This window comes from Microcaecilia unicolor, chromosome 10 (assembly GCF_901765095.1).
Source record: "Microcaecilia unicolor chromosome 10, aMicUni1.1, whole genome shotgun sequence".
Taxonomy (NCBI): domain Eukaryota; kingdom Metazoa; phylum Chordata; class Amphibia; order Gymnophiona; family Siphonopidae; genus Microcaecilia; species Microcaecilia unicolor.
The window spans coordinates 138,308,225-138,335,339 of record NC_044040.1 but is presented as its reverse complement, the minus strand read 5'-3'; the positions used below and the strand labels follow the sequence as shown (position 1 = coordinate 138,335,339).

The window sequence follows — 27,115 nt, the reverse complement described above, 5'->3', positions numbered from 1 at the left end:
GAATACAATGTCTGCTTTATGGCGCTTCAGGGCTTGGAGGATTTTGGTGCGTTTAATGGGCGATGAGATCCCCCCCACATTCGAAGAAATTATTTTAGCCATTCCCCTTTAGCTGCCAAAACCCCTTATCCAGCATAATTATTGGAACTATCTGTGCAGGGCCGCGCCCCCCCCCCCCCCCCCCCAGCCCCTGGGTGCGCCCCCCATCGTACACCAGATGTAGAGTCTCTCACAGTGCTGGCCACCCATATCTGCTTTTAGACCAAAAGAAAGAAAAAGAAAATAAATAAATAATTGGAATCCACAAAAAAGAAACCCCTCTGACCCCCCAACCCCCTGCCCCCTCATCTACCCCATCCCCCCGCTCCCTCCCCTCCTCCCGTGAAACAACTTAGATTGGGTCCTCATCCAAATAACCAACATCCAAATAACCAAACTAACTGATTACTTAAATAAGTTCTCAATACTCCATGACTCCCAATCAGGTTTTCATGCTAACCACAGTACTGAAACAGTACTAGTCACTCTCATGCCCAAATTTAGACAATTAATCGATGTAACAATAAGTGATTACGTTCTAATCTATCACCACCAAGAACGATTTATTGTAAGCCACATTGAGCCTGCAAAGAGGTAGGATAATGTGGGATACAAATGCAATAAATAAATAATAAATAAATAAATCCGAGAACCAGTCAAGTCCCCGCCCCTCCCCTTACCCCGCGACATATTGCTCAATAAACATTGTACATACCCACTGTTCAATACACATCACCCTTTTTTTTAACTGACAAAATGCCATATACTCTCTCGCCACCCATACTGTATCATTCACTCCACCTGTAAATTGGCACTGTCCGGCATGAATATTATGTCCATGTCTCAGCTGCTGTCCCCCATACGCTTACTGTCGTGCCCCTCTGTGAGTTTCACCACCGTTCAGTGCTCTGGTCCACTCCCAGAGACCACCATGTTTCTGCTCTCCTCCGGGTGGGCCGACATACGCTTCACATATTCCTTTGCCTCTTCGGGGGAGTTGAAGAAGTGCCATTTACCATCATTCTGGACTCGTAGCTTGGCGGGAAACAGGGGCGCAAAACGTGCTTTCCTCTCGTGGAGTTGCTTACACACCTCTGAGAAGCGTCTACGTTGGGCAGCCACCGCTGCCGAAAAATCTTGAAAACATAATACCGTGGAGTTTTCGTATTGGATCTTTCCCCTCTGGCGCATGCACGCAAGATCTCCTGTTTGTGAAAAATGTTAACGAGGATCCGCGGAGCTCTAACGTGCGGCGTTCTCCCCTTAGCCTAGCATCACGTGACCCAATTCCCAAACTCTTTAACAGTTGCATTTCCTTCTTTAGTCAAATTAAAATAAGTTATTTTTTTTTCCTGCCTCTATATCATGTCAAACCCATAGATTAAAGGCAGAAACTAGGGGATCCATTGGTCTGGGTGGAACCCATTTAGAGGAGCTCCTTACTAATGAAAGATCAGAGCATCTAGCCATATCTAATATAATAAAACGCACCGTGAACGTTCTGAAGACAACGTTCTGAAGTCACTCAAACACTTCCTGGCTGTAGGGTTCGTGGATTCATGGTGTGAAGCCAGCCAGCCGTCTCTGCCCTGCCCTCGCGTCAAACGTCATGACGTCGAGGGCGGAAAAAAAACCAAACGGATCGCACCCACGCACGGTGCGTTTTATTATATTCTAATATAATAAAATGCACCGTGAACGTTCTGAAGACAACGTTCTGAAGTCACTCAAACACTCCCTGGCTGTAGGGTTCGTGGATTCATGGTGTGAAGCCAGCCAGCCGTCTCTGCCCCGCCCTCGCGTCAAACGTCATGACGTCGAGGGCGGAAAAAAAAACAAACGGATCGCACCCACGCACGGTGCGTTTTATTATATTAGATTTACCTCCGTGGTGGCGGTTGTGGCAGCGCAGCGTCAGGGAAGGAGGCGGCGCTCCCGACGTCTCTAGCCTTCCCTTCGCTGCGTTCCGCCTTCTTCTGACGTCAAGGATAACGTCAGAAGAAGGCGGAACACAGCGAAGGGAAGGCTGGACGTCGGGAGTGCCGCCTCCTTCCCTGACGCTGCGCTGCCGGAACCGCCACGGAGGTAAATTTAAAAAGAAAAAAAAAAGGGATGTTGGGGGGAGAGACGACAGCATGGATGCGAAGGGGGGGAGGGAAAGAGGGCGGGCCAGGCTGGGACATGGGAGAGAGAGGAGCATGGATGCGAGGGGGGGGTCATGGAAGGGAGAGAGGGGAATTGCTGGAAAAGGATGAATGGAGGGGGCAGGGGACAGAGGAGCATGGATTGGGAGGGCAGGGCTCAGGGAGAGAGGGGAATTGCTGGATAGGGATGAATGGAGGGGACAGATGGGCATGGATGGATATGAATTGCAGGGCAGGGCTCAGGGAGAGAGAGGAATTGCTGGATAGGGATGGAGGGGGCAGGTGACAGAGGAGCAAGAATGGGCATGGATTGGGAGGGCAGGGCTCAGGGAGAGAGGGGAACTGCTGGATCGGGATGAATGGAGGGGACAGATGGGCATGGATGGATATGGATTGCAGGGCAGGGCTCAGGGAGAGAGGGGAATTGCTGGATAGGGATGAATGGAGGGGGCAGGTGACAGAGGAGCATGGATTGGGAGGGCAGGGCTCAGGGAGAGAGGGGAATTGCTGGAAAAGGATGAATGGAGGGGGCAGGGGACAGATGGGCATGGATTGGGAGGGCAGGGCTCACACTCTCTCTCTCATATACAATGTCTTTCTGACTCTCACTCTCACACACTCTGACTCACACTGTATCACATTCACTCTCTATGTGCCACACAGTCACTCACACACTCGCTTGGTCTCATACACTCACTCTCACAGAGAATCTGTGTCTCACACACACTCTCTCTCTTGCACACACACACACACACTCTCTCTCTCACACTGTGTCTCACATACACACTTGCACACACTCTCATTCTCACACACACACTCTCTCAAAAACACACACACCCAGACTCACTCTCTCTCACACACACACTCACACTTTCACTCTGACTCTCACACAGTCACTCTCACATACACTCTCCCAAACATACACACTCCGAGGAAAACCTTGCTAGCGCCCGTTTCATTTGTGTCAGAAACGGGCCTTTTTTACTAGTTTTTTTAATAAAAAACAACAACATATGGTCTGTAACATCCTGCTGAATCAAAAAATATCTATTCCTATTTGAAAAGCAGTGTAAGATCTAATAGGGACAAACTTTAAGCCTTTTTGTAATACCTGAATTTCAATATGCGAGTGATGCTTATCTGACAAATTGACAATTGGGAGTTCTAAAAATGTGTAACATCCTCTTCCCTTCCCCATCTCTTGACTTTTGCCTCTGTATTCCAACATGCAAGGTCTATAGGTGTCTGTAATGGGCCTTTTTTTTTTTTCTTGTGCGCCTGTTCTCAAATCTGATCTGACAAAAAATTCTGGCCATTCTTGAAGGTGGGAGGGAAGGTTGGAATAGGGGTAGAGCAGGGTGAGGCAAAAAGACCCTTTGAGTCACTTCTAATGTGTTTCCTGCTTCTTTCAGGGATGATCATTTTCTCATGTTTAGAAACATTCTTATTTCTGATGGATTCTTTGGTGTAAAGGTATTTTCTGTTTCTAAAACTTACCATTCTGTTAGTATATACTCTAGGTTCTACCCAACGGTATATAATAACCCCATGAAATGGTATAGGGTAACAAAATTTATTGCAGAGACTTAACATGGGCTGTGTTTCAGCAATATACTTGCATCAGGTGTCAACTGGATAATTGTTCCACACAAATTAGTGGTGTGAATGTAGTAGCCAAAAAAAGGTGATTCCTATTCGATATGCAGTAGTCTTTCAATTTGATGGAAAGTCAATGAGAACAATACAAATTCTTTAATTTATTGGCCACTATCTTTCACTTGCTTCATTGCACACCACTGATTTGTGTGGAACAATGAAGCATGTGAAAGGTAGTGGCCAAAAACAACAATTCCTACTCGATATGCAATAGCCCAGTGTTTCCCAGGTCTGGTCCTGGAGTACCCCTTGCCAGTCAGGTTTTCAGGATATCCACAAAGAATATGCATGAACTTGATTTGCATACACTGCCTCTATTACATGCAAATCTCTCATGCATATTCATTGTGGATATCCTGAAAACCTGACTGGCAAGGGGTACTCCAGGACCAGACCTGGGAAACACTGGATTATTGCATATCGAGTATGAATCGTTGTTTATTGGTGTGTAATAAAGTAAGTGAAACACACACCAATAAACAACGATTCCTACTAGATATTCAATACAGGGCCGTGCCTAGGGTCTCTGGTGCCCCCCTGCAGACTATCAGTTGGCGCCCCCCCCCCCCCCCCCCCTCCGTCTAGCAGAGCAGGAACAGAAGGGAGCAGGCAAGTAAGCCGGACCTCAGGAAAAAATAGCACTGTATGTATCCCTCATTGATAAGTCTCGGACTCTAAAGTTTAGCAATTTCATTAAAGCAAAATGTATTTTCATAACACTTCAAAGATTTCCAACTCAAAATAGGAATGCTAATTCAAAATGTGAGCAAAGTCCTCTTAGTTTCCAAAGATTCTTTTTTTAATCTCCTTTGCACCAAAGGATATAATTCAGATCAAACATTTGTCTCAACTATCTCAGATCAAATATTTATTTCAGATCAAATATTAAGGTTTCCTTGCTTACAGTCACTTAAATCTACCTAGCCTTTATATAGCTTATAGGATTTAAACACTCTTAAACTGAAATTCACCCTTTTCTATTCTTCATAAACTTCAAGTAATCCTGAAATATTCAGATCCTTTTTCACTAGAGAAACCTCAAACTTCAATCTCCATCAACCTCTTTTCATTCATATTTTCTCATTTACCACATAATCTGGCAGTCTTTTATAATTTCAGTCAACAAACACAGGAACTCACAGCTGCATGTCTCTCTTGGCCAAACCCACAGTTAGTTGCTGTCTCACTCTGTTCCCTTGGGCAGATTTCTAACAGAAGCTGATCATCCAATCCGAGAGCTGTATTTGAATGTAGATTAACATACAGACACTGTAATGGGAATTTTTAGTGAAAAACACTAGATAAACCCTTCGTTTTTGGACCAAACTTCACACTTTTGATCAGAGCCATGCTCTAACATTAAGGCTGTAAACACTTCCATCATTTTTTATTCATAAATATGCAAATGAGAACCTCCCAAAAACGGACTAATTTGCATATGATTTAAACAAATCTGAGCATATGACAACCAAGTACAGACTCTCAGCACCTGAATTCTGCAATTAGATTTAATACAAATACTTTTAAAACTTATTTTTAGCACTTTTAAAATTTCAGGTTCTCTTTAATTTGAATGCTGTTCAAGCTCTGAAGCTCACCCTGAGTGAGTAGTTAGCCCCAAACCACAGCATATATAGCAATTTGGTTGCATTCTCTCAAATAACTTGAAGAGCCTGCCTGCCTCAGTGAATACTGCTGTGTTGCTTTCACTTCCGGTTTGCCATGAAAAGGAGGGCAGGGGCGATCGCAACTTCAGGTAAAAGATTTTGCAAGTGAGTGGAAGGCAGGGACCACAAGGCAGCAGCGCCCCTCGAAGGCAGGTGCCCCCCTGCCTTGCTTACCCCGCTTACTGCATTGGCACGGCCCTGATTCAATAGTCTTAATTTGACAGAGAATCAACAAGAGCAATAAAAATTCTCATTGACTCTCCTTCAAATTGAAAGACTATTGCATATCGAGTAGGGATCACCATTTTTTGGCCATTACCTTTCACTTGCTTCAATACACACCACAGATTTGTGTGGAACAATTATTGAGTTGACCTGTGATGCAGGTGTATTCCCAAAACACAGCTGTCAGATCTCCAACATATTTTTGTTCCTCCATTACATTTCTTGGAGCCAATTGTGCTTTCATCCTTTGTGCTTTTGGATCCCTCCCTTGTAATATGCCAAGAGTATATACTGCCTCTCTTGTAATCTCCCTCACCTTGCCTACATTTCTCATATTTCACCTTTTTAATATCCTTTCTAAATTCATCTAGATTTTGTTTAAATCATTCATCACATTTTCTTAATTTTTATTATCAGGAGACCACATGACGCACTGAGCAGGGCAGACATGTTTCTGAGACCATTTTCAGCAGCTACACATTCAGGCATTTGCACCAAACAGGGATGAGATAATGGCTTATTTGATCAACTCTGAGCTCCCAAAACTATCACAAGATGCAATTGCTTCTTTGAATACGCCATTTCAGGCCAAAGAACCACAGAAAGCAATAAAGGCAATGAACTCTTTTACTGCCCTTGGGCCAGATGGGTTCTCATGTGAGTTATAAGAACGCCTACAGTCACAGGTATTAGGCCCATTATGTGACTATTATTCAGCTGAGATAGAACAAGGTTCTTTCCCTCACCATGCCAATACAGTTGGATTTAAGAGCTGATGGATCATTATCGCCCAATCTCCCTTATCAATGTGGACATGATTCTATCCAGATATTACAGCCTGACCAGTTGATGGGCTATTTACCTGTGGTTGTGGGGGAAGAACAAGTTGGGTTACTTTATCTGATGGACAGCATTGAGATAGGAGCCATCATACTAAGATGGTTCAGAGGTTTCCTCATCTTGAGATCATATCAGGTCAAGATGTCCAATGTCATTACTCCTCCCAGGTCACAAAAGTGTGGAGTACCTCAAGGCGCCCCACTTTCTCCAATACTATTCAATATCCTGATGGTGCCTTTGGGAAGAAAGTTTGAAAAGTGTGGCTTCAAGTCTTACATAATACAAATGATGTAAAGATATATATTCCCTTTGTAGGGGATATTAATAGAATAAAAATATGATTAGGCCTGGATACATTGAAAACTTGGGCTTCAACCTTCTGATTAAATTAAAGACCAAACTTCTAGTCTAGTGATAAATAATACACACCATCCAATCTCAGACAACAATCTCCTGATTGGTCATACCATAGAAACATGATGGCAGATAAAGGACAAATGGCCCATCCAGTCTGCCCATTCCCTGTAATCACTAACTTCCTTTTCCCAAGGGATCTCACGTGCCTGCCCACACTTTCTTAAATTCTGACACAGACCTCATCTCCATGACCTCCACCGGGAGGCCAGTCCACGCTTCCACCACCCTTTCCATGAATGAATACGCTCCTAGATTCCTCTTAACTTCATCGTATGCCCCCTCATTCCAGAGTTTTCCTTCATTTGAAAAAGGCTCACTTCTTGTACATTAATGCCCCCGAGATATTTAAATGTCTCTATCATATCTCCTCTCTTCCAGAATATACATGTTGAGGTTCATAACCCTATCTCTATATATTTTATGTCCAAGACCACTTACCAATTTTGTAGCCACCCTCTGGACTGACTCCACCCTGTTTATATCCTTCCATAGGTGCGTTCTCCAGAATTGCACACAGTACTCTAAATGGGGCCTCACCAGAGACTTATACAAGGGCACTATCACCTCTTTGTTCTTGCTGGTCATCCCTCTCCTTATGTACCCAAGCATCCTTCTGACTATGATCGTCACCTTTTCTACCTGTTTGGAAACTTTGTCATCAGAAACAATAACACCCAAGTCCCACTCTTCCTTTGTACACAGAAGCATGTCACCACTCCCTATATTGTACTGTTCCCTCGGATTCCTGTGACCAAGTGCATGACCCTGCATTTTATAGCATTAAATCTTCTTTGGCAAATATTGGACCATTCCTCAAGTTCGCTAGGCCGTTCCTCATGTCATTCACCCTATTGCAGAGTCCTCAAAGAAACAAACCTTACCAGACAGCCTTTCCGCAGTATCACTCACAAAGATGTTAAAAAGAGCCAGCTCTGGGACCAATCCCTGTGGTACTCTTTCTGTGGTTCATCATCAGAGTCTTCAGTCAGACTCAGTTTCTTCATCCCCTGATGTTCCATCAGAGTCGTATATATAGCAAAGCAATAAGGAAAACTTAGTAGAAAGACTAACCAGTACATGGTAGAACTGTAAGGGAACAATATCAGTGCAACTAATAATAATTCCCAAGACTGGTGGTAACCTAAGACCACATGCCAAAAGGTTCTGACCCAGGACCCGATGCACAGAACTCTGGCGCTGTAGGGAACAGCGCTGGGAAAAACACTGGCTGAACACCGAGTCAGAATTACTGACCAAAGCGCAACAAATAATACATTCCAATTTATTAATAATATAAAAAAGTGTGTGTGTGTGAGATTTACTTAAAGCGAATGCTACATACCTTTAGAAGGTATTCTCCGAGGACAGCAGGCTGATTGTTCTCACTGATGGGTGATGTCCACGGCAGCCACCTCCAACCGGAAACTTCACTAGCAAAGGCCTTTGCTAGTCCTCGCGCGCCCATACGCACCGCGCATGCGCGGCTGTCTTCCCGCCCGAACCGGCTCGTGTTCGTCAGTCCCATATGTAGCAAGACAAAGACAAGGGAAGACACAACTCCAAAGGGGAGGCGGGCGGGTTTGTGAGAACAATCAGCCTGCTGTCCTCGGAGAATACCTTCTACAGGTATGTAGCATTCGCTTTCTCCGAGGACAAGCAGGCTGCTTGTTCTCACTGATGGGGTATCCCTAGCCCCCAGGCTCACTCAAAACAACAAACATTGTCAATTGGGCCTCGCAACGGCGAGGACATAACTGAGATTGACCTAACAACTTATCCAACTAACTGAGAGTGTAGCCTGGAACAGAATAAACATGGGCCTAGGGGGGTGGAGTTGGATTCTAAACCCCGAACAGATTCTGAAGCACTGACTGCCCAAACCGACTGTCGCGTCGGGTATCCTGCTGCAGGCAGTAATAAGATGTGAATGTGTGGACAGATGACCACGTCGCAGCTTTGCAGATCTCTTCAATAGTGGCGGACTTCAAGTGGGCCACTGACGCTGCCATGGCTCTAACACTGTGAGCCGTGACATGACCCTCAAGAGCCAGCCCAGCCTGGGCGTAAGTGAAGGAAATGCAATCTGCTAGCCAATTTGAAATGGTGCGTTTCCCCACAGCCACTCCCCTCCTGTTGGGATCAAAAGAAACAAACAATTGGGCGGACTGTCTGTTGGGCTGTGTCCGCTCCAGATAGAAGGCCAATGCTCTTTTGCAGTCCAATGTGTGCAGCTGACGTTCAGCAGGGCAGGAATGAGGACGGGGAAAGAATGTTGGCAAGACAACTGACTGACTACCTTCGGCAAGAACTTAGGGTGAGTGCGGAGGACTACTCTATTATGATGAAATCTGGTGTAAGGGGCCTGGGCTACCAGGGCCTGAAGCTCACTGACTCTACGAGCTGAAGTAACTGCCACCAAGAAAATGACCTTCCAGGTCAAGTACTTCAGATGGCAGGAGTTCAGTGGCTCAAAAGGAGGTTTCATCAGCTGGGTGAGAACGACATTGAGATCCCATGACACTGTAGGAGGTTTGACGGGGGGCTTTGACAGAAGCAAACCTCTCATGACGCGAACAACTAAAGGCTGTCCTGAGATCGGCTTACCTTCCACACGGTAATGGTATGCACTGATTGCGCTAAGGTGAACCCTTACAGAGTTGGTCTTGAGACCAGACTCAGACAAGTGCAGAAGGTATTTAAGCAGGGTCTGTGTAGGACAGGAGCGAGGATCTAAGGCCTTGCTGTCACACCAGACGGCAAACCTCCTCCATAAAAAGAAGTAACTCCTCTTAGTGGAGTCTTTTCTGGAAGCAAGCAAGACCCGGGAGACACCCTCCGACAGGCCCAAAGAGGCAAAGTCTACGCTCTCAACATCCAGGCCGTGAGAGCCAGAGACTGGAGGTTGGGATGCAGAAGCGCCCCTTCGTTCTGTGTGATGAGGGTCGGAAAACACTCCAATCTCCACGGTTCTTCGGAGGACAACTCCAGAAGGAGAGGGAACCAGATCTGACGCGGCCAAAAAGGAGCAATCAGAATCATGGTGCCTCGATCTTGCTTGAGTTTCAACAAAGTCTTCCCCACCAGAGGTATGGGAGGATAAGCATACAGCAGGCCTTTCCCACAATCCAGGAGGAAGGCATCCGATGCCAGTCTGCCGTGGGCCTGAAGTCTGGAACAGAACTGAGGGACCTTGTGGTTGGCTCGAGATGCAAAGAGATCTACCAAGGGGGTGCCCCACTCCTGGAAGATCTGGCGCACTACTCTGGAGTTGAGCGACCACTTGTGAGGTTGCATAATTCTGCTCAACCTGTCGGCCAGACTGTTGTTTACGCCTGCCAGATATGTGGCTTGGAGCACCATGCCGTAACGGCGAGCCCACAGCCACATGCTGATGGCTTCCTGACACAGGGGGCGAGATCCGGTGCCCCCCTGCTTGTTGATGTAATACATGGCAACCTGGTTGTCTGTCTGAATTTGGATAATTTGGTGGGACAGCCGATCTCTGAAAGCCTTCAGAGCGTTCCAGACCGCTCGTAACTCCAGGAGATTGATCTGTAGATCGCGTTCCTGGAGGGATCAGCTTCCCTGGGTGTGAAGCCCATCGACATGAGCTCCCCACCCCAGGAGAGACGCATCCGTAGTCAGCACTTTTTGTGGCTGAGGAATTTGGAAAGGGCGTCCCAGAGTCAAATTGTACCAAATCGTCCACCAATACAGGGATTCGAGAAAACTCGTGGACAGGTGGATCACGTCCTCTAGATCCCCAGCAGCCTGAAACCACTGGGAAGCTAGGGTCCATTGAGCAGATCGCATGTGAAGACGAGCCATGAGAGTCACATGAACTGTGGAGGCCATGTGGCCAAGCAATCTCAACATCTGCCGAGCTGTAATCTGCTGGGACGCTTGTACCTGGTAGACAAGGGACAACAGATTGTTGGCCCTTGTCTCCGGAAGATAGGCACGAGCCGTCCGAGAATCCAGCAGAGCTCCTATAAATTCGAGTCTCTGTACTGGGAGAAGATGGGACTTTGGATAATTTATCACAAACCCCAGTAGCTCCAGGAGTTGAATAGTCATCTGCATGGACTGTAGAGCTCCTGCCTCGGATGTGTTCTTCACCAGCCAATCGTCTAGATAAGGGAACACGTGCACTCCCAGTCTGCTAAGCGCTGCTGCTACTACAGCTAGGCACTTCGTGAACACCCTGGGCGCAGAGGCGAGCCCAAAGGGTAGCACACAATACTGAAAGTGACGTGTGCCCAGCTGAAATCGCAGATACTGCCTGTGAGCTGGCAATATCGGGATGTGTGTGTAGGCGTCCTTCAAGTCCAGAGAGCATAGCCAATCGTTTTCCTGAATCATGGGTAGAAGGGTGCCCAGGGAAAGCATCCTGAACTTTTCCTTGACCAGATATTTGTTCAGGGCCCTTAGGTCTAGGATGGGACGCATCCCCCGTTTTCTTTTCCACAAGGAAGTACCTGGAATAGAATCCCAGCCCTTCTTGCCTGGATGGCACGGGCTCGACTGCATTGGCGCTGAGAAGGGCGGAGAGTTCCTCTGCAAGTACCTGCTTGTGCTGGAAGCTGTAAGACTGAGCTCCCGGTGGGCAATTTGGAGGCTTCGAGGCCAAATTGAGGGTGTATCCTTGCCGGACTATTTGCAGAACCCAATGGTCGGAGGTTATGAGAGGCCACCTTTGGTGAAAAACTTTCAACCTCCCCCCGACCGGTAGATTGCCCGGCACGGATACGTTGATGTCGGCTATGCTCTGCTGGAGCCAGTCAAAAGCTCGTCCCCTGCTTTTGCTGGGGAGCCGCAGGGCCTTGCTGAGGCGCACGCTGCTGACGAGAGCGAGCACGCTGGGGCTTAGCCTGGGCCGCAGGCTGGCGAGATGGAGGATTGTACCTAAGCTTACCAGAAGAGTAGGGAACAGCCCTCCTTCCCCCATAGAAACGTCTACCTGAGGAGGTAGATGCTGAAGGCTGCTGGCGGGAGAATTTGTCGAAAGCGTTATCCCGCTGGTGGAGCTGTTCTACCACCTGTTCAACTTTTTCTCCAAAAATGTTGTCCACTCGGCAAGGGGAGTCCGCAATCCGCTTCTGGATCCTATTCTCCAGGTCGGAGGCACGCAGCCATGAGAGTCTGCGCATCACCACACCTTAAGCAGCAGCCCTGGATGCAACATCAAAGGTATCATATACCCCTCTGGCCAGGAATTTTCTGCACGCCTTCAGCTGCCTGACCACCTCCTGAAACGGCTTGGCTTGCTCAGGAGGGAGCTTGTCCACCAAGTCCACCAACTGTCGCACATTGTTCCGCATATGGATGCTCGTCTAGAACTGGTTGGACTGAATCTTGGCCACGAGCATAGAGGAATGATAGGCCTTCCTCCCAAAGGAGTATAAGGTTCTGGAGTCTTTGCCTGGGGGCGCCGAAGTATGTTCTCTAGAACTCTTAGCCATCTTTAGGGCCAGATCCACCACACCAGAGTCGTGAGGCAACTGAGTGCGCATCAGCTCTGGGTCCCCATGGATCCGATACTGGGATTCGATCTTCTTGGGAATGTGGGGATTAGTTAGTGGCTTGGTCCAGTTCGCCAGCAATGTCTTTTTTAGGACATGATGCATGGGTACTGTGGACGCTTCCTTAGGTGGAGAAGGATAGTCCAAGAGCTCAAACATTTCAGCCCTGGGCTCATCCTCCACAACCACCAGGAAGGGGATGGCTGTAGACATCTCCCGGACAAAGGCCGCGAAAGACAGACTCTCGGGAGGAGAAAGCTGCCTTTCAGGGGAGGGAGTGGGGTCAGAAGGAAGGCCATCAGACTCCCCGTCAGAGAAATATCTGATGTCCTCCTCCTCCTCCCACAAGGCCTCACCATCAGTATCAGACCCAAGTTCACGAACCTGCGTCTAAAGCCGTGCCGGACTCGACTCCGTGGAAACACGGCCACGGTAGGAGCGTCGAGAGGTGGACTCCCTCGCGAGCATCGGCAAATCTCCCTCCACCGACGTCGTCGGGGAGTCTGCCTGGGAGGCGGCCGTAGCCAGAGACCTCACCTCGGGCAAGGGGCCAGCCGTCGCCTCACTCAACGGTACCAGAGGCGCAAGCACCCCCGGTACCGGAGGGGAAGGGCGCAACAGCTCTCCCAGAATCTCTGGAAGAACGGCCCGGAGACTCTCGTGCAGAGCGGCTGTGGAAAAAGACTGAGAAGCCGATGCAGGCGTCGATGTCAGAGTCTGTTCCGGGCGTGGAGGAGGTTCCGGGCTGTCCAAGGGGGAGCGCATCGACACCTCCTGAACAGAGGGTGAGCGGTCCTCCCGGTGCCGATGCCTAATGGGTGCCGACTGCCTCGGCGACCCACAGCTCTTGGTACCGAGATGGGAAGGAGACCGGTGACGATGCTTCTTTGACTTCTTCAAGCGAAGCATGTCACAGGAGCTTCTCGGTACCGACGAGGAGGACGTAGAATCCAACCGTCGCTTCCTCGGGGCCGAGGCCGAAGGTCGATCTCGGGGGGGGGGGGGGGGGGGGCTGTACCGCAGGAGCCCTCAGGGCAGGGTGAGACCTACCCGAAGGCTCACCGCCACCAGCAGGGGAATGGACAGCCCTCACCTGCACTCCAGACAAAGCACCACCATCCGACGACATCAGGAGGTCCCGGTACCACCGACGTCGACGCAGCCTTTCGATGTCTTGGTACCGACGATGCCGGAGGAAGAGGCCTCGATGCAGTCGATGCCGAGGTTCAAGACTTCGATGCTGTCGACGTCGATGCACTCGATGCCCGTGCTGTTGTCGTCGAAGAGCCCGAGAACAATGCGTTCCACTGGGCCAATCTCGCTACCTGAGTCCTCTTTTTCAAAAGAGCACAAAGACTGCAGGCCTGCGGGCGGTGCCCAGCCCCCAGACACGAAGCGTGCCTATCAGTGAGTGAGATTACCCGGGCGCACTGGGTGCACTTCTTGAAGCCGCTGGAAGACTTCGATGACATGGGCGGAAAAATCACGCCGGCGAAATCAAAATTCGCGATGATGACGAAAGGCACCAAAAAGAAGGGAGAAAAACCCGAATCGAGGCCAAATAGGCCGGTCCCGAAAGCGAAAGGAAACTTACTCGGGAAAAAAGCTGGAAACACGGGAAAAGGGTAAAGACCAGATCGGTCTCTTTTTTTTTTTTTTTTAGCGAAAATCGCGAAGACGCGCGAGGGTCAACTTGAGGGGCACGAAACAGTTGCAAAACACGACCGTCCCGAGCGCAGACAAAAGAAGACTGACGAACACGAGCCGGTTCGGGCGGGAAGACGGCCGCTCATGCGCGGTGCGCATCGGCGCGCGAGGACTAGCAAAGGCCTTTGCTAGTGAAGTTTCCAGTTGGAGGGGGCTGCCGTGGACGTCACCCATCAGTACGAACAAGCAGCCTGCTTGTCCTCGGAGAATAGCTAATCACCTTATTAGCCCTACAGAACCTTATCACAAAAGGCTCGGGGATCATCAAGGTGTGTTTTTGCAAATGTGAGACAAGTAGTAGAAGTTACTTTTGGATAACAGTAGCTTCTGCCTTGCTGCTCTCCCATGATCTCATTTTGCCCCATTTCTTTCTTATTGTGAAATCAAAAGCACTCACCTTAGCCGAAGTCAGAGGGGCCTGCAGTTCTTTGGATGTTCTTCTGGGAAGTTTTGTGATTTCCTGGATGAGTTGTCACTGCACCCTTTGCGTAAGTTTGGCAAGCCAGCCACTCCTGTGGAGATTCACCACTGTTCCAAGTCTTCTCCATCTGGAGATAACAACTCTTGCTGTAGTTTGGTGGAGTCCCAGAGCTTTAGAAATGGCTTTGTAACCTTTTCCCGACTGCTGTATTTCACAAACTTTTTTTTTCTCATCTATGCTGGAATTTCCTTTGATTGTAACAGTGTTCTTGTAGAAACTGTATGGTGACTACTTTACTCTCATGATAAGGTTCAATATATCGTGAAGTTTAGATTCAACAGGGTTGAATCTAATCAATTAAATTTGGTCAACTGGTTAATTGAATTACTAAGGGGGCAGTTACTTTTCACATTGGTGATATGGGTGAATATAACTTTGGGTCTTTTAATAAACCGTGTTAGCAATTCCCACAAGGCAAATGCGACACAGCCCATTCAAAATGAATGGGTTGCAGTGTATTTGCCATGTCAGGAATCACTAGTGCGGTTTAGTAGAAGAGGCCCTGTGTTTCTTAAATAAATGATGTAATAATTTAAAAATGTGTTTATGTGCTGATTCAGGTTCCCTTCAGTATGACACATATGCAATAATTGGGGAAATCAGGAGGGGGGTACTTTTTCACATCACGTTTCTTTTTTTTTTTACATTTCTGCAGGCAAGGCTCTGGTTCTTCACAAAGACAATGCCATCTAATTATTTTTTGCCAAGTATTTCTATCTTAAGAGCTATCTACAAAATCCATAAGATTCTTTTGGCCTCCTGGTTTCTATCACTCACAGCAAGATAGACACAGAGCTATTTTTTTTTTTTTGCAACCATACCTCTGACATGTGTACATGACGCCTGCTCCCATCAGTTGGCACTGGATCACTACGATTTCAGTGCCAAGGGTATTATTAACCTCCATCAGGACACTGGTAATTTGATTTTCACAAAAGTCTAGGTGCCTAAACAAATTTTGTTAGCTCCGAGCACAAACTTAGATGCCTTAAATCACCAGATGCCTAAATGTAGGTGCCTTAGAAAGGGACATGGCCACAGACTTTAGTTAGATACTTGCACACTTACCATGGCACAAAGGTGTTGGTGTGCTTTCCTGCCACTACCTCCCCATCCCCATGGAAAGAAACGGTGGTAGAATAGTCTATTAAAACATACAGGTTAACTCAGCTTACATTCCTCAGCCAGGCTGTTTGTTCCATATGGAAGCCAGGAAGGAGTAGGGTTCAGCAGAAGAACATGAGCAGACAGCACTATGTGTCTTGACATATGGCTCCTGCCTGGACCAGCCCTAACATTTTAAAAATTATGTCAATGAGGAAGGGTACATTGGGAGGGGGGGCAGAATTCTTGGGCGTAGGGCCTGGGTGCCCCTCTATCCCCTACTCCTACCCACTTAATGTGTTTGGCCACATGTGTGCAGACAAAGGGACCCTCAACAACGGGTACTACTGCATTTTTCAAAATATGCTTAGATAACCCAAAATATCATATGAGAACACGGTAAGGTACAATACACCCAAAAAAATATATAAAAAAAAAGATCTAAATTGCTGCATCATGAAATATAAGATCTTAGCAGGCTCTGTTTATTATCCAAAATCTTTGATCACACTGTAATGGGATAAGGTCATCACAATTTTTTTTCCTTTGTTTGATTTATAAGATTAGGTCAGCAATTCTCAGTCCAATTTTTGGGACACCTCCAGCTAGCTGGGTTTTCAGAATAAGCATAATGGAAAACAGCACGAGACAGATATGCATCTCTCTTACACATTCAAAATCACAGTGACGGGACATGTCCCAAGGACCAGGTTGAGAATCCCTGATTAAAAGCACTTTCCAAACCAAAGTACATCTACAAACAGGCACAAAGAAGATACAATGTGACGTGTTAAAAGTCAAGGCAAAAATCTATAAATTCCAAACCTGGAAGCACAAAAAAAAAATAAAATGAATCAAAGGTACACAAAGACTCAGCAGCAAATGGAGTCTTACAACTCAGAGCACAAGACTTCTCTTGAATTAGTCCCAGATAACATGTGCAACTTTCAAACAAAGTACATATGTGTGAAAGTCGAAAGATACTTTCTATCTGTAGACTTTCCAAATTTCCCTTTGAAGACTAAATCAGAAAAAGTATGCAACCAACTCTTTGAAGACTAAATCAGAAAAAGTATGCAACCAACTCTTTGAAGACTAAATCAGAAAAAGTATGCAACCAACTTACACCTAATGAAAACTTGATATGCATTTAAGTGTGCTCTCTCCCAACCCTGCCCCTAGGAATGCCTCCTCAGTAAGCATGTATATACTACATGAACACAGATGCTGGGCAGTTTTCAGAAGCCCTATTTTTATGTATAAAATTCATTCAATAGTTGCCCTCTATCTTCCACAACATAAATGACCATTAGCTCCATAATGGAAAATTTTTAAATATCCATCAATTTTAAGTATCATTCTCACTGTTGAAGGACGACACCCAGTAGCCAGCTTCTGAACTCCACAATGGGCCATGAAAAAAACATCATGCAGAGTCCCCAGCCAGGGATTGTTGCTGCAATGAGTGGACTGTTGAAAGGAGAAACATGTCTTATAAGGAAAAATCTCTAGTTATGAAGGAAGGCTTATGGTACCAGAATCCCATCCCTGGTTCCAACTGAGCTGAAGTGCCATAGGAGCTGGAGGAATCTACTTGGTCATGAAAGTATTCAACAGATTTTATGAACTGCATTATTCTATGCAGAACGTGGATGATCCTTGGCTCCACTCTTCCCTTAACAGGTTGACTCCAGCACAGGGCTTCAAAAACCTGCTCACAGCCAGTCAGATTTTCAGAATATCCAAAATAAATATGCATAAGATAAAATCTGAATATACCAATGGGTTTAAGTTTATCTTATGCCTGTTCACTACTGTGGATATCCTGAAAACCAAGCCAGCTGAAGTGGAACAAGGACAGGTCTGGGAAGCCCATACTCTAACCACTTCTTATTTACTATCAGCGGATTTTAAGGAACAGGAATTCAAGTTAGAATTCTAAGACCACTAACACATGGCTGATAAAAGGTTCTGTTAGTCCATTCCAGGATTATGTTGCACCTCTTTCTTTCTTTTTTTTATTACATGTAAACATGCAATTTGAAAGACATTGTATAACTTGAATAGTTCAATAAAACAAAATTAGTCATGCTATTAAAAGTTACAAGTACATTCATTAAACCTAGAAGGAAAAAACAAGTTATACAATTGATTAGACCACAATTCAGTCAATGGGGGAGGAGTGATTCAGATAATAGGAGATCTCAAAAAGGAAAAAAAAAAGAAAAGTACGTATATGGCCTGACCTTATCTTCCCTTCATAACTTTGATAATCAGATGATATTTCTTACTCTGCGGGTTTAATGGCTAATTTTTTCATTTCTAGAAATGCTTTAAGATGTTCTGGTTCAAAAACGTGTATTTTACCCCCAAGTATTTGACCAGACATTTACATGGGTAGGCCAATAAATATGTTGTCCCCAACTCTCGGGTCTCTTCTCTATACAACAAAAATTTCTTTCTCCTATCTTGAGTTGTTTTACAAACATCCGGATATACCCACACTCTTTGACCACAAAAAGTTTTTAAAGCATTTTTAAAATACAGCTTCAAAACTGCATTCATATCCTGCTCAAAAACAAATGATATCAAAAGAGTTCTACGGTAGTCAATCTGAGATAAAGATGTCTCTAATATTAGTGAAATGTCCAACTGATCTTGGTAGTCCAATGGTAAATTCCTCAATTTACTTTTTTCACCATCACCTGGTTCAGCTTGCTGAGGAATTGGTAAATAAAATATTCTATTTAAAGGAGGAATAGCTGAATCTGGGTATAGTAAAATATCTTGTAGGTACTTCTTGAACATTTCAGTAGGACTCATTTCTTTAATCCATGGAAAATTTAATACTCTGAGGTTCAATCTTCAATTGAAATTTTCAAAATGTTCTATTTTCCTGTGCATTACCATTTTATCTGTTACCAAGGTCTCAGTAACAGATTTTAAAGATTTTACTTCTTGCTGGAGTATGTCAGTTTGTAATTTTGCTTCTTGCTTAGTTTTCTCAAAGGAGTTAGTAAATCAATTTTACTTACTAATTGTGAAGTTTCCTGAGCTGATTTCGTTACCGTCTGGCTTAAACCCTGTAAAGTCTTCCATATCACCTGCAGTGTAATCTCTGCTGGAGGATTCCCCTCCAAAGATGTTCCTTCCGCGTTAAGGGGGGAATTAGCGCCAGCCGAGGTTTGGTCTAACACGCCTTCCGTAGTAGACTAACCCTCCTCGCTCTGCCCTCCGATCGCTGGAGGCGGAGGATGATTATCGGGCGGCGAAAGTGATGTCTCCCATTCCGAGGGAGCCATAGCTCCTCCAATGGCTCCCAAGCCGGCATCGCTAGTCCTTAATATGAGAATAGGCGTTGTGAAACGGTCCAGCATTTGTTGAGTCGGGGAGGAAGTTCGGACCATTGGCGTCTGGCCCTTAACTATCCCCTTCCTTTTGTGTGGGGCATTTTCAACGAAGAGGTAAGAAAAAAAGAAAAAAAAAAGGCTGCCAACAAATTCAGCTGCTCGATCCACAAACGCTCAGGTCGCCATCTTGTCACGCCCCCCTCTAGGGATGTCCCCCTGTTGCACCCCTTTCTATGGTTCATCATAAGAGTCTTCATATTCAGAGTCAGTTTCTTCATCTCCTGATGTTCCATCAGAGCCATCCTCTTCTTCCTCCTCCTCTTCAAGGGCCAACAGCTTCTTAAAGACTTGGTATTCCTTGGCTGAGGACTGGGCTATCTTTGTCAAGAAAACATCCTCAGAGACTCCAATAATATCATTGAGTTTAGGATTACAGATCTGAGTCTGACCCTTTTTATCAGGTGTTTGATATCGACCAAGGCGCTCCAGGAAAATATGCCTGTTCTTAATTTCTGTTAAAGTGGTAGAAAAAAGGCGAGATTTGACAGCTTCCTGCTGTTTGATTCCCATTCTGAAGTAGGCATACTACAGATAAAAAGAGAGAAAAGGAAAAAAAACTGAGTGAAAAAAAAATTCAGTTTTCCATATGCTAGAAGTACACAAGTATTGCCTTACTGGGACAGACCAAAGGTCCATCAAGCCCAGCATCCTGTTTCTAACAGTGGCCAATCCAGGTCACAAGTACCTGAAAAGATCCCAAAAAAGTACAAAACATTTTATGCTGCTTATCCCAGAAATAAGCAGTGGATTTTCCCCAAGTCCATTTTAATAATGGTCTATGGACTTTTCCTTTAGGAAGCAGGCCAAACCTTTTTAAAACCCCGCTTAGCTAACCGCCTTTACCACATTCTCTGGCAACATACACTCAACTTTCTTGCAAAAACGATCAATAAATTATTTCAAGGAGAATGGGGGAAAAGCCCACATCACAATCACAATACATACACATATTTCTATCCTTCTTTACATTCTCATAACAAGGAGCATAGCATTATACAAACACACCAGTATTATACCACTCCTATATTATCATCTGATTATGCCGCAGCAATTGGAACAAACCTACATTTATATTTCATGGAACTTAAATTTCATGAAAATTGACAGACTGCAAGGCTCACTTAGTGTTCACATTCTCCCTATAATTCAAATTATTTCAATTTTTTTTTAATTAAAAGCTGTTTATATACTTTGGAGCACAATGTTTTCAGTGGTTTACAATAAATCAATCAGACATCATACCACAAACAATAAAAACGCTTAAGGAGAAATTAGGTCTTACCTGATAATATTCTTTCCATTAATCCTTCCCACTATTCCAGAACTTGTGGAATAGTTGTACCCATCAACCAGCAGGTGGAGATAGAGAACTGAAAACTGAGCTGAGACATCTCTCTTGGCATCCAGTCCAGCTCCTCAGTATTTATATAGACAAGCAGTAACATAGTAGATGACGGCAGAAAAAGACCTGCACGGTCGATCCAGTCTGCCCAACAAGATAATTTCACATGTGCTACTTTTTGTGTATACCTTACATTGATTTGTATCTGCGATTGTCGGGGCACAGACCGTATAAGTCTGCCCAGCACTAGCCCCGCCTCCCAACCGCCTCCAGCCCTGTCCGGTAAGTCCTGTCGGCCGCCTGCACCCAGGGGCTCAACTCCTGAGGAACGGTGGTCAAGTGCAGGTGAAGTTTGGGCTGAATTCTTGTCCTGCTTGCTCCAGCTTGAGTTGCCTCGGCTGCAGTCTCCGCCTGGTAGTTCCAGTCCTGGGTTTGCTGGTATGTCTGTTCTGCCTTGTCTGTGTTTGGGTGATTCTCCTGCTGCTGCCGCCCCGCGGCAGTGGTCCAAGGGCTCACTAACTCCGAGGTTCCACGAGAGACGTGACAGCTGCCTTAGGAGGTAAAGTTTTAATAAAGTCTCTAGCCAGTTCCACGGTCTCCATATTTTTTTCTGTGCCATCTTGGATTATTCTCAGCTTCGCTGGATACATCAGTGCAAATTTAATTTTCCGTTTGTACAACTCTGCACAAATGGGCGCGAAAGCCCTTCTCGCCGCTGCCATTCTCGACGAATAATCCTGAAAGCATAAAACCTTTGTGCCATCATGCTGTTGTCCGAATTGTATTGCTTTCATGATCACCTGCTTATGTCCATAGTGTAAAATTCTCAAGATCACTGCTCTCGGTTTGTCCCTAGCTGCTCTTTTCGGACCTATCCAGTGTGCCCTCTCAATGCGTAAGGGCTCCTGTAAATTATTAAGTTTCAGCGCCTGCAGGAGCGGGCGCTCCAGATACTCCGCCAATTCTGCTTCTTTGAGATGTTCTGGTAAGCCGATAAGTCTCAGGTTGTTTCGTCTTGACCTAATCTCCAGGTCATCTAGTTTCTGTTCCAGCTCCTCCATTTTTTAATGCATGGCCGCCATTGGCCCCGCGGCCTCTTCCATGCGGTCCTCGATGCCGCTAATCCTCTGCTGCATGTGATCCAGGTCAAGATGAAATCCATCCAGCCTTTCATGCACCGACTCCGCTCTATCAAACAGAGCCTGCAGTTCCTTATCCAGCGCTGCCTCTACTGCAGCCGTGACCTCCACTGTTATTTCGGCTGTCCACGCGGAGCATATGGAAGAGCCCTGCTGGCCTTGCGCTTCCGCCATTTTCGTCTCAATAGGCTTGTTGTTCTCCTTTTCTTTCCATTGTACTTTCGCTGCCATCGAGATCCTTTCTATTCCTTCCCAACCGATTTCTCTCCTTGACACTCTTACAAGTATCACCAGAAGGTTTTCTGCTCAATTACAATCCACTTTAAGCAAGATTAGAGCGTTAGATGAAAGGGAAGTGTAGGATCTGCGAAGATACATACCTGTAGCAGGTATTCTCTGAGGACAGCAGGCTGATTGTTCTGATGGGTGAAGTCCACGGCAGCCCTGAGGTCCGGAAATCTTCCTAGCAACAAAAGTTGGCTAGAGCCTTTGGTCGTGCGCAGGCGCGGCCATCTTCCTGCCCATCGCGTGGGGACATCAGTTAGATCAAAAAGCAAAGATGAAAAGAAGGAACAACTCCAAAAGGGAGGAGGGCGGGTTTGTGAGAACAATCAGCCTGCTGTCCTCAGAGAATACCTGCTACAGGTATGTATCTTCCTTTCTCCGTGGACAAGCAGGCTGCTTGTTCTCACATGTGGGGTATCCCTAGCCCCCAGGCTCACTCAAAACAACAAAGAAAGGTCAACTGGGCCTCGCAACGGCGAGGACATAACAAGGATTGACCTACGAAGAAAACTATTAACTGATAGTGCAGCCTGGAACAGAACAAAAATGGGCCTAGGGGGGGTGGAGTTGGATCCTAATACCCAAACAGATTCTGCAGCACTGACTGCCCAAACCGACTGTCGCGTTGGCTATCCTGCTGAAGGCAGTAATGAGATGTGAATGTGTGGACTGAAGACCACGTCGCAACCTTGCAAATCTCTTCAATAGTGGCTGACTTCAAGTGGGCCACCAACACTGCCATGGCTCTAACATTATGAGCCGTGACATGACCCTCAAGAGTCAGCCCAGCTTGGGGATCAGTGAAGGAAATGCAATCTGCTAGCCAATTGGAAATGGTGTGTTTCCCGACAGAGACTCCCCTCCTATGGGGATCAAATGATACAAACATTTGGGCGGACTGTCTGAATGGGCTTGTCCGCTCCAGATAGAAGGCCAATGCTCTCTTGCAGTCCAATGTGTGCAACTGACGCTCAGCAGGGCGGGTATGAGGTCGGGGAAAAAATGTTGGCAAGACAATTGACTGGCTCATATGGAACTCTGACACCACCTTCAGCAAGAACTTAGGGTGAGTGCGGAGGACTACTCTGTTGTGATGAAATTTAGTATAGGGAGCATGGGCTACCAAGGCTTCAAGCTCACTGACTCTACGAGCTGAAGTAACAGCCACCAAGAAAATGACCTTCCAGGTCAAGTACTTCAGATGGCAGGAATTCAGTGGCTCAAAAGGAGGCTTCATCAGCTGGGAGAGGATGACGCTGAGATCCCATGACACTGTTGGATGTTTGACAGGGGGGTTTGACAAAAGCAAACCTCTCATGAAGTGAATAGGCTTACCTTCTACACACTGATGGTAAGCACTGATTGCACTAAGATGAACCCTTAAGGAAGTTGGTCTTGAGACCAGACTCTGACAAGTATAGAAGGTATTCAAGCAGGGTCTTTGTAGGACAAGAATGAGGATCTAGGGCCTTGCCATCACACCAGACGGCAAACCTCCTCCACTTGAAATAATAACACCGCTTCGTGGAATCTTTCCTGGAAGCAAGCAAGACTCGGGAGACACCCTCGGAGAGACCCAAGGATACGAACTCTACGCTCTCAACATCCAGGCCGTGAGAGCCAGAGACTGGAGGTTGGGATGCAGAATTGCCCCCTCGTTCTGCGTTATGAGGGTCGGGAAAACACTCCAATCTCCACGGTTCTTTGGAGGATAATTTCAGAAGAGGGAACCAAATCTGACACGGCCAGAAAGGAGCAATCAGAATCATGGTTCCTTGGTCTTGCTTGAGTTTCAGCAGAGTCTTCCCCACAAGAGGTATGGGAGGATATGCATACAGAAGGCTCTTCCCCCAATGAAGGAGAAAAAGCATCTGTCGCTAGTCTGTCGTGGGCCTGTAGTCTGGAACAGAACTGAGGGACCCTATGATTGAGCTGAGTGGCAAAAAGATCCACCAAGGGGGTGCCCCACGCTTGGAAGATCTTGCGCACCACACGCGAGTTGAGCGACCACTCATGAGGTTGCATTATCCGGCTCAATCTGTCGGCCAGACTGTTGTTTACGCCTGCCAGATATGTGGCTTGGAGAAACATGCCTCAACGACAAGCCCAAAGCCACATCTGGACAGCTTCCTGACACAAGGAGTGAGATCCGGTGCCCCCCTGCTTGTTGACGCAGTACATGGCAACCTGGTTGTCTGTCTGAATTTGGATAATTTGGTTGGACAGCCGATCTCTGAAAGCCTTTAGAGCATTCCAGATTCCTCGCAACTCCAGGAGATTGATCTGGAGACCTGATTCCTGGAGGGACCAAAGTCCTTGAGTGTGAAGACCATCTACATGCGCTCCCCACCCCAGGAGAGATGCATCCATCGTCAGCACTAATCTCATATGAAGGCGTGCCACGGGAGTCACATGGACTGTGGAGGCCATGTGGTTGAGAATTCTCAACATCTGCCGAGCCGTGACCTGTTGAGACGCACTGACCATGGAAACGAGAGACAAAAGATTGTCTGCCCTCATCTTGGGAAGATAGGCCTGAGCTGTCGTTGAGTCCAACAGAGCTCCTATGAATTCTAGTCTTTGAACTGGTAGGAGATGGGACTTTGGGTAATTTAAAACAAACCCGAGTAGCTCCAGGAGTTGAATAGTCATCTGCATGGACTGTAGAGCTCCTGCCTCTGAGGTGCTCTTCAACAGCCAATCGTCGAGGTAAGGGAACACATGCACTCCCAGTCTGCGTAGCGACGCTGCAACCACCGCCAGGCATTTTGTAAAGTCCCGGGGTGCCAAGGCCAGGCCAAAAAGCAGCACACAATCCTGGAAGTGTTGCGTTCCGAGACGAAATCGAAGATACTTCCTGTGAGCTGGAAGTATTGGAATGTGGGTGTAAGCATTCTTTAAGTCCAAAGAGCATAGCCAATCGTATTTCTGAATCATGGGAAGAAGGGTGCCAAGGGAAAGCATCCTGAACTTTTCTCGGACCAGGAATTTGTTCAGGGCCCTTAGATCTAGGATGGGACGCATCCCCCCTGTTTTCTTTTGCACAAGGAAGTACCTGGAATAGAATCCCAGCCCTTCTTGCCTGGATGGAACGGGCTCGACTGCATTGGCGCTGAGAAGGGCGGAGAGTTCCTCTGCAAGTACCTGCCTGTGCTGGGAGCTAAAAGCCTGAGCTCCTGGTGGGCAATCTGGCGGTGTAGAAGCCAAATTGAGGGTGTATCCTAACCGGACTATTTGAAGAACCCCCTGGTCGGAGGTTATGAGAGGCCACCTTTGGTGAAAAAAGTTTAACCTCCCCCCAACTAGTAAGTCGTCCGGCACGGACACGTTTACTACAGCTATGCTCATCTGGAGCCAGTCAAAAGCCCATCTCTTGCTTTTGCTGGGGAGCTGCAGGGGCCTGTTTAGGCGCACGCTGTTGACAAGAATGAGCGCGCTGGGGCTGAGCCTGAGAAGGCTGTCGGGCAGGTGGAGTGTACCTACGCTTATTATAAGAATAGGGAGCACTCCTCCTGCCCCTGAAAAAACGTCTACCAGTTGAGGTAGATGCTGAAGGCGCCCGGTGGGAGAGATTGTCGAGGGCGGTGACCCGCTAGTTGAGCTGTTCTACAACCCTCTCGACCTTCTCGCCAAAAATGTTATCCCCCCCCCCCCCCCCGGCAAGAAACATCCACAAGCCACTGCTGGGTCCTACTTTCCAGGTCAGAGGCATGCAGACTTGAGAGTCTGCGCATCACTATACCTTGAGCAGCAGACCTGGATGCAACATCAAAAGTGTCATAAACACCCCGGACAGGAATTTACAACACGCCTTCAGCTGTGTGACCACCTCCTGAAAAGGCCTGGCTTGCTCCACAGGGAGCTTATCTACCAGGTCCGCCAGCTGCTTCACATTGTTCCGCATATGGATGCTCGTCTAGAACTGGTACCACTGGATCTTGGACACTAGCATGGAGGACTGGTAGGCCTTCCTCCCAAAGGAGTCGAGAGTTCTAGATTCTCGCCCCGAGGGCGCCGAGGCAAAATCTCTAGAACATCCAGCTCTCTTCAGGGCAGAGTCCACAACCATAGAGTCGTGAGGTAACTAAGCCCTCATCAACTCAGGTTCTCCATGGACCCTATACTGGGACTCAATCTTCTTAGGGATGGTGGGATTAGTTAAGGGTTTCGTCCAGTTCCTAAGCAAAGTCTTCTTGAGAACCTTATGCAAAGGAGCCGTGGACGACTCCTTAGGTGGTGAAGGATAGTCGAGGACCGAGCATCTCAGTCCTGGGCTCATCCTCAGTAACCACCGGGAACGGAATGCCCACAGACATTTCCCGGACAAAAGAGGAGAAAGAAAGACTCTCTGGTGAAGATAGCTTTCTTTCAGGAGAGGGAGTGGGGTCAGAAGGAAGACCACAGGACTCCTTGGATGAGAAATGCCTGGGATCCTCTTCCTCCCCCCACGAGGCCTCCTCCTTGGTGTCGGGACAAAAGCTCCCTAACAGCAGTCCAAAACCGGGCCCGTCTTGACTCCGAGGAATGATGTCCTCAATGGTGTCGTCAAGAAGTCGACTCCCTCGGCGGCGGTGATGAAGCTCCCTCCAACGACGTAGATGGGGAGTCGACCTGGGTGGCAGCCGAAGCCGATGCCGCAAGCGATACTGGTGTCGGGACCTCACCACAGGCAAGGAGCCAGCTGGCACTTCTGCCAACGGTACCGAGGGCGCAAACACCGTCGGTACCAGTACAGACTGGCGCATCAGCCCTTCCAGGAAACCTGGAAGAATAGCTCGGAAGCGCTCGTCCAGAGTCTCTACTGGAAAAGGCAGGGAAGCCGGTGTAGGAGTCGGAGGCAGAACCTGCAAAGGATGAGGAGGCGGTACCGGGCTGTCCATCGACACCTCCTGAATAGAGGGGGAGCGGTCCTCCCGGCGTCGATGCTTCTCGGGTACCGATTCCCTCGACTCCTCGGAGCTCCCGGTACCGTGTCGAGGAGGAGACCGGTGCCGATGCTTCTTGGCCTTCGTCTGAGGCACGGCATCGGCACCGACGAGGACGTCAAATCCAAACGCCTCCTCGGGGTCGGGTCCGAAGATGGTCGGTCCCGATGGGCCTGCGAAGCAGGAGCCTTCGAGACACGTGGAGACCCACT

The 27,115-nt window shown here is 47.3% G+C and overlaps 1 protein-coding gene across 1 annotated transcript in view; it reads right to left on the bottom strand.

Moving 5' to 3' along the window:
- Positions 1-16,288: 16,288 nt before the first annotated feature.
- Positions 16,289-27,115, bottom strand: part of MTERF4 (mitochondrial transcription termination factor 4) — a 28,237-nt gene continuing 17,410 nt past the window's right edge. The window contains exons 4-5 of the mRNA XM_030216537.1: positions 19,378-19,737; positions 16,289-17,803 (exon numbers count right to left, since the gene is read on the bottom strand). Coding sequence (XP_030072397.1) covers positions 19,384-19,737 — 354 coding nt within the window. The 3' untranslated portion in view covers positions 16,289-17,803; positions 19,378-19,383. The remainder of the gene's footprint in view (positions 17,804-19,377; positions 19,738-27,115) is intronic.